This window comes from Patella vulgata, chromosome 2 (assembly GCF_932274485.2).
Source record: "Patella vulgata chromosome 2, xgPatVulg1.2, whole genome shotgun sequence".
Taxonomy (NCBI): domain Eukaryota; kingdom Metazoa; phylum Mollusca; class Gastropoda; family Patellidae; genus Patella; species Patella vulgata.
In genome coordinates, this window is record NC_065880.2 from 86,809,542 (window position 1) to 86,822,980 (window position 13,439).

Genomic DNA, 13,439 nt, shown 5'->3' on the forward strand with positions numbered 1-13,439 from the left:
CTTCGTGGGGGAGTAGTTCAGGGTCACAAATAATATGTTTAGCTCTTTTTGTTATTTATTTGTGTATATGCTTGATAACGACTTGTAAAATCTAGTTGAAACGTCGCTGTGAAATAAACCATAGTAATTATTATCCATATATAGTGTGTTATTTGATTATATGTTCCAATTACTAAATGCCATTCAAAGAATAATTTCGGGACTAACATATGGTTCAATTTTATTTCAATAATTCGCTTGCGCGTAGGGGTCTTTAGCAGTTGGAGGAAACCGGGGGACCCAGTGTTGTCAACATTTGAGTAATATTGGTCATTGGCTAGATTATCAGGTCTTTTACATTTTCATGCGCAAAGTCTAAGGAAGGTAACTAGCCCTAAAACAAGATGTCAACGCCCAAGAAATTAATTTAAGAATTGTCATTTCAGAAAATACATTTTCGTTGCCAGTTCAATATCCAACATTTTTTTATTGTACAATTTCTCTCTGTATGGACCATATTATGATTCATATTTGTTTATAATAATTTAATTTATGAATTATACTTTTTATTTCGGGAAAAATAATTTTGACGAAAAAATACTGGATAATTAACCACATAAAAAAAACTTCCGGTTGCGCATGGGCAATGGGAATTTTTGTCAAGTGTTGGCAACAGACCCAGTCCCTCCGTACATTAAAGGGGGTTACGGCGGCTAAGCGGGTAAGGCTCTGACTCGCTTTCCTGATGGTCGCGTGTTCGATCCCTGTATTGCCCGGGCAAGTGTATCGGGACCATCGGGACCTCAGTTTTTCATCCGATCCGAACGACTAGAGAGCCGCCTTGTCAGGCGTTCCGTCCTTCACCGCTGACATGGGAGAACAATTTAGCTTACAGCGATAGTATCATATGTACGTAAAACACCTGCTAATCTTTACTGTAATACAATCTGGTGGCTTTCTGTATTTTTTGTCGCTCCTGCGTCACAAGGAGTAGTGTTGCTTGGTTAACTCCGGTTTTCCCCCACTTCCAAAGACCCCTACGCATTGTTGAAATGAAATTGAACCATGTATTAGTCCCGAAACGACTTAGTTTGTGTCTAGTGTACGTACTCCCCCTCCTCTCTCTCTCTCCCCCCTTGGTAGTTAAATTTGTTCTAGCACCTACCAGATGCATTAACAAGTAACGATTAGCAATATGTCAACCATTTGAAACTCCTTTTACAGAGATACAACCAAAGATCCCCGTTATCTCATCATTGAAATGAAATGAAATGGGGTTTAACCTCCTACTGTTCTGCTCCGAACTGGGCTATGAGGGAAATTTTGCCCGGGTAGGGGCACTATGGCCTACTCTTATATCAACTTCTAACTGCCAGGGGATCTTTTACGTGCACACCAATGTGTACACGGGACCTCGGTTTTTCGTACCATCTCAACGACTAGACAGCAGGGGCCACGGTGGCTAAGTGGGTACGACGCTGGCTCGCTAGCTTGGAGGTCGGGTGTTCTTGGCCGAGAAAGTTCATCTAGATTTTCCGGCGTGGTTTCCCCTTGTCAGTGATGCAGGACGGAGAGCCTGACAAGGACAGCTGTCTAGTCGTTCGGATGGGACGAAAAACCAAGGTCCCGTGTACATATTGGTATGCACGTAAAAGATCCCTTGGCAGTTGGAATTCGATATAAGAGTAGGCCGTAGTGCCGCTGCCCGGGCAAAATTTCCCTCATACCACACTGTATGGCGTATGCCCGTCTTCATTAACCCAGTTTAGGAGCAGAACAGTAGGACGTTAAACCCCATTTCATTTCATTTCATTTCATCTACAACGACTTAAGCTTCCAATTGTCTGGTAAAGGAGCTTCGGTAGCCTGTCGCTTAATCAGCCCCTCACAATTGATCACAGATCAGCATATTATTCCAAATATCAATCTTTCTTTTCCGTGTACACCAACGTGTTAGGGCGACCTCAGTATATCGTCCCATCCGAACGACTTTCCACTGTCCATTACCAGGCCCTTTACTGGGATCGAACCCGAACGTCCTGGTTAGTAAACCCACGCCTTGCTCGCTGCGCCATCGTGGTTCTCGATAACGGATAATAAATTTGACGTAAGAGTTCAGAAAGGGTACCTACCAACCATCATCGTTTTAATATCCCGTTGAAAAACAATCTTAGAATATCTTTTTAAAAAAAACCAACAAAAAAAACCCCGTAAACCACCTTCAATATCTTGTCAGATGATTCTGACAAAGCGGACTATGACAAAAATTGAGCAGGCCTTAACAAATAGATTCAGCAATTTTTGAAACGGTCGACCACCTTCAATATCTTGTCCGATGAGTGTGACATGCTGGACTCTGTGTTTATAAAGATTCAGATCATCAGAAGGTTCCAGAAAATGGTACTGAGCACGAAATGTTCTTGATTTAACACTGACGGTAATGAGACCTAATCATTTATCAGAGTTATTGTTGACATAAGCTACTGTTATCCACTGAAAACAAAAAATAAAATGAGAATTTAACGTCCTACTTTTTGCTGCATCGATCGGGTTGATGGTGAGGGGTTTACGCCATATAGTGTGCTACGAGGGAACTCCCGAAGCGATGTTTCTGACTAATCTTATATCTGATTCCAAAAGAAGTAAATAGGGTATACGACATCGAGTTCAGGGCTCTACATATAATATACGCCTATAACAATTTACATACATTACAGTAGTAAACAAAACAAACACATATTGTTACAAAATGGTTATTTATAAATGAATCGAATTGGAGACTAACTTCCTGCCTTGGGTCGTGGGGGTGGGGGGCGAACGGTTAGCACAGGCGCGCTGTATCATAAGGTCTGTCATTGAGTCAACTGGCGTGGTTTTGATTCCCCGGTTGTACGTGACAATGGGTAGGGTCGCCTGTCCAAATTCGTGGATTTTCTCCAGGTCCGCCGGTTTTCTTCCACTGCTAAAGACCCCCTACGCGCAAAAGAATTATCGAAATTGAACCATATGTTAGTCTCGAAATGACATAGTTTGTGTCGAATGGACGTTAAACTCCATCCATCTCTCTCTCTCTCTCTCTCTCTCTGAAAAGGGGTTCAGCGTTCTACAAGTAAATTAAAAAGACACTTAAAATGTATAGTGAAGCTTGTGGTTGTCGAAAGAAGTAGATTTCAAGATAATTTTATCTCAGAGTTCTCTCCTAACTTAAATATGAATGGGCAGATTCGTCTGAATTATTGCATACTCTGTAATGTAAACATGTCCGACTAAACTGCGGAGTCAAATAAATAAAAACAAAAAGAAACATCGCAACAATGCAACAATTCAGACGAATCTGCCCATTTAAATTATCTTGAAATCTAATTTGGTTTAAAAACTGCAAATAATAATTTTTATTTCACCAACGTAGAATTATTAACGCATGTAACCGAATGTAACCGAATGTTTATTGAATTAAGTGAATAGAAGACGTGTCTTTAAATGTCATTTAAAATAGACGCCTTCTTGTATTTTTAGCACATGGCATTTCTTCCTATCGTTGTGAATTTCCCGGTAGTTATAAGTATTACAGGAGAATAAAAAAAAAAAATACGCGGGAAATAAAAGAATCACGATCATCAATTCGCATTATATCTATTTTTTCGGCGTTCGTCATTCGCCGTATAAGGGGAATCACAGACACTGGAGTAAGCCCCAGCGTCACTGTCTGGGCAAAATTTTCTTTCGTAGCACTCTAGATGAATGGCGTATGCTCGTTATCATTATCCCGATTGGTGCAGAAAAGTTGATAATCATACATGACCTAATCGATTGCAATTCAACTGGATTACTTCATATCTGACCGGGGGAGGGGGGGGGGTGGTGGATGGCTGAATGAATGGTTAACGTGTGCGCGCTGTATCTTAAAGTCTGTCATTGAGTCGACTGGCGTGGTTTCGAATCCCCGGTTGTACGTGACAAAGAGCAGGGTCGCCTGTCCAACCTCGTGGGTTTTCTCCGGGTCTTCCGGTTTCCCCCCACTGCTAAAGACCCCTATGCGCAAGCGAATTATTGAAATAAAATTAAACCATATGTTAGTCCCAAAATGACCTAGTTTGTGTCGAGTGGACGTTAAACCCTATTTCTCTCTCTCTCTATCTGACCTTTCCAATTGAAATTCCCCGTCTTCATTAGCCCAGTTCGGAGCAAAACAGTAGGACGTTAAACCCCATTTCATTTCATTTCCTATTGAAATTCAGCTGGATTATACAACGTGTCTGGGTGAAATTAAACTGGATTATTACTTAGTTGATCTTTCCAACTGAAATTAAACTGGCTTATTGAACCTATCCGATTGAAATTTAAATGTATTATTCAACCTTTCCCATTGGAATTAAACTGTATTATTACATAGTTGACTGGGTATTCGATACCTGCATTGGCCGATAAAGTTCGTCCAGATTTTCCGGAGTGTGGTTTCCCCTTGTCAGTGATGCAGGACGGAGGGCCTGACAAGGCTGCTGTCTAGTCGTTCGGATGTGACGAAAAAACGAGGTCTTGTGTACACATTGGCGTGCACGTAAAAGATCCCTAGGCAGTTGGAATTCGATATAAGAGTAGACCGTAGCTCCGCTACCCGGTCAAAACTTCGCTCATAGCACACTGTATGGCGTAAGCCCGTCTCCATCAGCCCAGTTTAGGAGCAGAACAGTAGTAGGACGTTAAACCCCATTTCATTTCATTTTATTTCATTTCATGTACCTCATTGACCGAAACGTTGTAGTACATTCAGTATTCTCTTTTCAGTTGTGGAAACAGAATTTCAAGAAATAAAAAAACCTCAAGTCTACTGGAAGCCATCCGGATAATCTGACAATTCGCTTCGATTACCGTAAACCTGTTTATTACTCTTTTATGAGAGTGATCCACTTCTATAAGAGTTTTGTTTCCAATCAAGTGATGTGACGATGTGTTTTTCAAGAGCACCTTGACAGCTCACTTGTACATACGGCTTGTTAGTATTTATTACTGCAACTAATTCCCCCCGCCAAGATTAAGTTAAGGATTTCACGAGGAGGGTTGAGAAGTATTAGAGTGATTGATGATTTCATGTGATTGGCTGGCAACAAATACACACGTAATTCACGAATAAATGCTAGTCAACATCGTTATAGGGTGTTTAACACGGTCGGTGTTCCCCTCACTCGACTACTGATGGTGGATTATACATGATTCAAACTGTCTCTAACGAGAAAAACACACCAACGGATTAGCGTTCAGGAATTGTGGAATAGCGGCATCGTCCATTAGCGTTCAGGAATTGTGGAATAGCGGCATCGGCCATTCCGAAAACTTTTTGTCCAATTGAACGAATAACATTGTCTGTAACGAGAAGACTAAACCAAAAGATTAGCGAATGATATGTTTTCAGGAATTGTGGAATAGCTGCATCGACCATTCCGAAAACTTTTAAATAAATGAACGAATGACATTGTCTCTAACGAGAAGAATAAACCAAAAGATTAGCGTTCAGAAATTGTGGAATATCGGCATCGGACTTTCCGAAAACTTTTAAATAAATGAACGAATGACATTGTTTATAACGAGATGAATAAACCAAAGGATTAGCGAATGATATGTTTTCAGGAATTTGGTAATAGCTGCATCGACCATTTATTCCGAAAACTTTTAAATAAATGAACCTTTTTTGTAACGAGGAGTACACATCAAAGGATTAGCGTACGAGATGTTTTCAGGAATTGTGGTAAAGCTGTCATTCTAACAACTTCTAAATAAATGACATGAAATGGGATTTATTCTAAAATCTATTCTCCACCGACTGGGATGATGAAGACGAATAAGAACTTTTAAACACGATTATTACACAGCTTATGAGAATATATGGTGTTAAATGAAATGTTATATTAAGCGCGTTCGCTTAACGAGTGATCAAATTGTGTGAAAATAAAATACCATATCATGTTTTCCTGAAAAGAAATATGGCAAATGTGACAAGCTAACCTTAACTCTTATTTTTTAAAAAAAAAGTCGTGATCAAATTGTGAAATCATTAAATCAGAAACATTTTATATCAAATCGCTGGTAATAATTATACATGATATGTGGTGAAAATAACGAAAATAGGAACTTTGTAGAGAAAGGAGCTATTCAAGACATATTCGCTGAAACACAACACAGGAATAATTTAGTGGAACTATAGCTTCCGTCGTGCTTTGTATATATCGAACAAAATAATCACTACGACGCTACTTTAAAGTCCATGTTCCAGCTAGGCACTTTATGGAGAAAGGAGCTATTCAAGACATATTCGCTGGAACACAACACGGGAATAAATTAGTGGAACTATACTTTTTGTCGTGCTGTGAATATATCGAACAAAATAAAAAGTTAGATTATTAGTACGATACCTTAAAGTTGATGTTTCAATAAGGATCTATTCAAGAAATATTCACTGGAACACAATACAGGAATACTATATCTTTCGTCGTGCTGTGAATATATCGAACAAAATAAAAAGTTAGATCACTAGTACGTTACTTTAAAGTCGATGTTCCAGCTAGGTGCTATTTAGAGAAAGTGGAGATTGATTCAAGAAATATTCGCTGGACCACAACACAGGAATAATTTAGTGAAAATATAGCTTCCGTCGTGCTGTGAATATATCGAACAAAATAAAAACATGAATCATTAATATGTTCCAGCTAGGCACTTCGTAGAGAAAGGGGCGATTTAAGAAATATTCTGTAGAATAAACCACAGGAATAAATTAGTGCTAAGAACAGTACTTATAGAATACACATAAGCCGCCGGAACATAATCCTTCGTATAAATTCGTTTTATTCAGACCAAGGAAAGGGGGGCGACCATGAAATATTGTGTAAAATATTAATAGGCCCTCGGAACAAAGTATTCCGTAGAGATTCATCGGGCAGGAGGTGTTCCAGAACAAGCTTTGTGTGAAGTATTGTGTGAAATATTAATAAGCCCTCGAAACAAAGTATTCCGTAGAGATTCATCGGGCAGGAGCTGTTCCAGAACCAGCCTTGCGTGAAACATTAATAAGCCCTCGGAACAAAGTATTCCGTAGAGATTCATCGGACAGGAGGTGTTCCAGAACAAGCCAGTGGAACAAGTCATTCCATAGGAAATCAGTGTTCTGTGAAAAACAGTGATAAAACAGCTGTCCCATGGAACGAAGCCTTCGTAACAAAAGTTAATCCCTTTTCATTTATTTTCAACGGTCATTTTGAATGTTTATTTACATGTTTTGTGATATTGTCTGGTATTCAACAGACTGTTCTGTTTATGAATTGTGTACAATGGCCATAAAGTGCACCACATATGGTATCACGGTTTTATCGTTCGCCCTGGGAGCTACGACTTTAGGAATGCTGGCGTTAGCAGTTAGTACAGATTCTTGGCTGTATATGTCCGAACCGGTCATTATTGCACCGGAAGTGAGGGAGTTATATAACATAACACAGAACTTTGTTGTAGAAGTCAGATCGGGATTATGGAGGGTGTGTACTATAAATATCGCTGATGGTGAGTATATTTTCTGTACATTTTCTTGTTATCCTTTCGTCTCCTGTCCAACCTCGTGGGTTTTCTCCGGGTCCTCCAGTTTCCTACCACTGTTAAAGACCCCTCTCTCTCTCTCTCTCTCTCTCTCTCTCTCTCTCTCTCTCTCTCTCTCGCTTTCTCTCCCTCTCTGTCTCTCTCTCTGTTATCCTTTCAATAATGTGATTGTGCGTAGGGGGCCTTTTTAGCAGTGTGGAATTTGGTGGGGGGGGGGACCCGGAGAAAACCCACGAGGTTTGATAGGTGACCTTACTTCATATCAAGTACAAGCGGATAATCGAAACCATGCCACTTGACTCAGTGACACACATTGTGGCCGCTCCAGTTAAGCCATTTGCCTCCACCCCACCCCACCCCACCCCATGTGTACTTGATGTGGTATAACAGTCAATCTGATTAACATACAGATCTATATTTCGTTGTAGTAAAAGGTCGCGTCAGAGGTCGCACAAACAGCTTTTGACCCTATGACGTCAGACATTGATTATTCAATCAGCGTTGACGTTTCTAATGGTTTACCCACAGTTCCGTGCATCACACGCCAAGAAGTCGCCGTAACAGATGGTTTCATTGGCTAATCCCTCACGCCATCCAGATCGCAGGTTATATAAGAACTCTTCCAGATCCTAGAGTAGTACAGACAAATAAAACGAAAATTTTAACTATAAAAAACGAAATTTTTAACTATACAAAAACGAAATTTTTAACTATAAAAAACGAAATTTTTAACTATAAAAAAACGAAACGAAATAGGATCTGTGTTTTAATCAGATTGTAACAGATTACGAAACAATTACGGCGCCTCTATCAGTAAGACCCTGGCTCACCAATCTGGAGGTCTCGGGTTCGCTCCCGGTGTTGGCCGAGAAAGCTTAATACTGCTAGAGGTACAGGACAGATGGCCTGGCAAGTAACGGTGTCTAATCGTTCGGATGGGACGAAAAACCGAGGTCCCGTGTACAGATTGGCGTGCGCGTAAAAGAGAGAGAGAGAGAGAGAGAGAGATATGGGGTTTAACGTCCACTCGACACAAACTAGGTCATTTCGGGACTAACACATGGTTTGATTTTATTTCAATAATTCGCTTGCGCGTAGGGGTCTTTAGCAGTGGGGGAAACCGGAGGACCCGGAGAAAACCCACGGGGTTGGACAGGCGACCCTACTCCTTGCCACGTACAACCGAGGATTCGAAAACACGCCAGTTGACTCAATGACAGACTTTATGGTACAGCGCGCACGTGCTAACCATTCAGCCACCCAACCCCCCGCGCGTAAAAGAACACTTGACAGTTGGAATTCGAAATAAGACAAAGTCGTAGCGCCGCTGTCCAGACAAAAGCTCCCTCATAGTACACTGTATGAGTATGGCCGTCTTGATCAAAACAAAACAGTAGGACGTTAAACCCCATTTCATTTCATTTTTCTTGGTTTTTTTTCTTCCTAAAGCAGCATGTTCATTGACATAGAAACGTAGAGTTCAACGTCCACTCGACACAAAATAGGTCATTTCGGGACTAACAGTGGTCTTTGGCAGGGGGAGGAAACTCGGATGACCCGGAGAAAATCCACGAGGTTTGACAGGCGTCCCTACTCCTTGTCACGTACTAGCGGGGAATCAAAACCAAGCCACTTGATGAAAGACCTTATATTGTCACGCGCACGCGGTAACCACCAGACAACCTAATCCCCTTAAATGACATAAGAAGTTATTGCAAAAGTGGTTATTTCGGGGCTCTACATACCCTATTTCAACCATGTTTGCAATAATTTAATTTTTATTTACAAACTGGTTACCGCACCGCTTTAAGGAAATAATTGATGTATAAAAAGTCGGTATTAATGCATGATATATTTACGATTTCGAAATTGTCTTGAAATTAGAAACGATTTATTTAAAAAAAAAAACTTTATTCGTGGTAAGATCAGCCTTAACACTTTTTACAAGGATATATGTTCGAAAAAACAAAATTTATTTTTAAATATTAAGAAAAAAATAATCCATATCTTGCAATTTTTTGTCTAATTGAAGGAAGAGGCGGGGAGACGGGGTCTAACTTTCATTCCACACAAATTTGGTCATGGAACCGGAGAAAACCCACGAGGTTGAACAGGCGACCCTACTCCTTGTCACGTACAACCGGGAAATCGATACCACGCCAGTTGACTCAATGATAGACCTTATGATGCACACGTTAACCATTCGGTCATCCAACCCCCTGACATCTTTAGCAATAACAAGATATTTTTTTAACCGTTAGAAAAATATTCATATCATATAACTGTATCTAATTACGTCTTAGCACGCGATATATTCATACAACACCATCTCTGTCTAACATTCATACATAGTTATCTATAACACCAGCTCTGTCTAACATTTGATAAATATGTTACATTATTTTTTATATAAGCCACTCCATCTCCACCCGTATTAATGTTTCTGAGTTTGACGGAAAAAAATCATGTCTGACTGTAAGGAGAATAAATATATGGAAGTATAACAGTGCCAAAAATCTGAAGATAGACAACGTTTCAAAATACAATACATGTACATGTATTTCAATGTTTCAAAATATTATGGTGTAAAAAATGCAGCAATGTAACCCTTCTCTTACATTGTAAAAGTCATTCATACATTCTGAAGAATATAAACACTTTTCATTGTCGACCTACGTATCTGACAATTGGCATATGCCTTATATGAAACGGTCACGTGAACATCTGCAGACGGGGAAAATGGCGGAAAGAGGCGGAAATCAACGTAAATATCAGTCGGAGCTCATTAATTGTACTTTGAATTTTATGCTAGATTTCCACTGTCGTGCTATACGTTACGATAGGATTGCCCCTATTGAGTCCACGATCTGCTACGTGCAGATGCGTACGGATACGTTTCGATACGATTAACAATAGAGACTTTTGGCAAGCGTATTTTCCTGGTCCGTATCGCGTATCCGTATGGATTTTGCGTGTGACGTCATCAATGTCTGTGTATTTCTCATACGTGATACGGCACACGGATACGGCAGCACGTATGGAACGGCTTTCATACGGAAATGGTCCGTATAACACTGTCGTCTTTTTACCGTTTTTTTTGCTACTTTTAGACGCTGAAATGTTGCATCATAGCGTTTTTATGAATCTGTTTGATAAAACAAAAAGTGAGTTACTAGGTTTTTACTTTTGACGGGAGATCTAGTGTAGGCCATCGAAAGTATAAAAAAACCGAAACGAAATATAGATCTGTATTTTAATCAGATTGTTTGAAACATTGAAACATACATTTCGCAAGGCTGTCTATCTTCAAATTCTGATTGACATGACTAAGATCTATATCGCATGATGTCTATAAATTTCATTAAATATCGGTGATAATGTTACCACGCGAGATGTCATCGTTTTGTTTATCAGCTTTAGATTAATCACAACTGTCAAATTATACGACTATTTACAGTGGAAGTCAATCTGGTGGACCTAATCACACGGAGAGAAATTAAGAGGGGCGACGGAGAGGTTCAATCGTGGGTAGATTTATGTCGGACGGCTAGTGTTAATTGTTGACACCGACCTCAAGGAGGCTTGAGATATCTATATGTTGTTAGAATTAGACTTGTCGTTGGGTAATACAATCTTTTAGGTACAAAGAATTACTGATTTGAGGTGGATTTAAAGGAGCTAAATCTCTATTCTTTGGGACCTAGAAATGGACACGAATGGGTTGCAACGCATATAATAATGTAATATGAATGTATATAAATTGATTTACATTCAATCGTTTCGGGTTTTACTGTAATTTCTAATCTGTTATATTCGGCGAAATACGCGAAGAGTCTGAACTGAATGCCAGTCTTTGGCGTCTGGTTATTCCAGTCTACACCGATAGTATTCTCCAACAAGGGGTATGTTTAGCCCCCTTCATCGAATCGCTCCATACAACTGGCGTTCGAAATTTTTCGTGTGCCAATTTTAAAATCTTAATTTTGTCTTAAATATTGGATATCAGAATTCCATCTTTTCACGGTAGTATAACAAAATCGAAGACTGTGGATGATATTGAGTTAAAGACTTGGCTCCTTTAAGAACCGGGGGGTTGGATGGCCGAATGGTTAGCACGTGCGCGCTGCGCTTTATCATGTACGGTCTGTCATTGAGTCAACTGGCGGGGTTTCGATTCCCCGCTTGTACGTGACAAGGAGTAGGGTCGCCTGTCCAACCTCGTGGGTTTTCTCCGGGTCCTCCAGTTTCCTCCCACTGCTAAAGACCCCTACGCGCAAGTGAATTATTGAAATAAAATTGAACCATGTGTTAGTCCCGAAATGACCTAGTTTGTGTCGAGTGGACGTTAAACCCCATTTCTCTCTCTCCCTTTAAGAACTGCGTGCACTCATTGATTGTAATAAAATCTTTGGGTTAATATTCATAACGAATGATTTAATATATCATAAAGTATTTTATTGGATCTAGAATTATATGTGCTGCTCTCTTGGTAATACGAACATTATCACAGATAGAAATTAGTCTAGGATTAAATGAAATGAAATGGGATTTAACGTTCTACTGTTCCCCTCCGAGGGGGTCACGGTGGCTAAGTGGGTAAGACACTGGCGCGCTAGTCTGGAGGTCGGGTGTTCGATCCCTGCATTGGCTGGGAAATTTCATCCAGATTTTCCGGTGTGGTTCCTCCATGCCAGTGATGCAGGGCCTGACAAGGACAGCTGTCTAGTCGTTCGGATGGCACGAAAAACCGAGGTGCCGTGTACAAATTGGCGTGCACGTAAAAGATCCCTTGACAGTTTTATCTTCGATATAAGAGTAGGCCGTAGTGTTGCTGTCCGGGCAAAATTTCGCTCATAGCACACTGATAGCGTATGCCCGTTTTCATTAGCACAGTTCGGAGCAGAACAGTAGGACATTAAACTCCATTTCATTTCATTTGTTCTGCTCCGACTGCGTTCACGACCAATGTGTATTCAGGACACTTGATAATACAATCTTTTGGTTAATTTTCTTAAAGTCTTAGTAAATTTATCACCAGGAATTTAGTTGGATTTATAACTGTATGCACTGTTCCTTTGGAAATACAATCTCGTGCTTAATTTGCATCAATAAATCCAGATTATATCGCCACGAATTTAGTTGGATCAAGCATTGTAATAATTATCTTCGTTAATATTCAAAAAACAATTATTAAATTGATTATAAACAATAATTGATCATAAACAATTCAGTTGGGTCAGGAATGTAATGTATTGCTCTTGTTACAGTCCAACTTTGTGATATGAAAGGATTTCTTCATTAAAGATGGATTATGTAAGAGCTAAATCTGCCTAGTGTAGGTCTTTCTCTAGGTCTGAAATGCTATATAAATTATTAATTAGACATTAATCAACTCTCCATCCCATCGGATGCTCGAGATTTTCAATGAATTTAAACACGACTGGTGGTTAATGATTTAATTTAAAAATAATTTGTCTGCGCGTAGGAGTCTTTAGCAATGGGAGGAAACCGGGGAAACCCCACGAGGTTGGACAGGGGACTCAACTCCTTGTCACATACAAGCAGGTAATCGAAACCACACCATTTATCTCAAAGACAGACCTTATGATGGAACTCCCACATTCAGTTACCCATCCCCATCGTAAAAATGTAGGACGTTTTATGAATTGATCTTCCATAAGCCATATTTACAGCTATGAAAATCGAATTGATCTTCTTGAGGCCACATTTCATCCCTAATGTTGGTTAAATCTGAATAAATGAAAACAAGTATTAGTAATATCCTTCTGGGGATATGTGAGGATTTAAAGGTAGATTATATAGTGCCTTGATATGAAAGAATTAAGATATACGCTAATATAAATGTCCGTGTCCAAAATGTA

The 13,439-nt window shown here is 39.8% G+C and overlaps 1 protein-coding gene across 1 annotated transcript in view; it reads left to right on the forward strand.

The window, feature by feature from the left end:
- The first annotated feature begins 7,108 nt into the window (after window positions 1-7,108).
- LOC126812147 (voltage-dependent calcium channel gamma-5 subunit) overlaps window positions 7,109-13,439 on the forward strand; it is a 46,892-nt gene continuing 40,561 nt past the window's right edge. Inside the window, exon 1 of the mRNA XM_050538416.2 lies at window positions 7,109-7,524. Within this exon, the coding sequence (XP_050394373.1) occupies window positions 7,230-7,524 (295 nt within the window). The 5' untranslated portion in view covers window positions 7,109-7,229. The remainder of the gene's footprint in view (window positions 7,525-13,439) is intronic.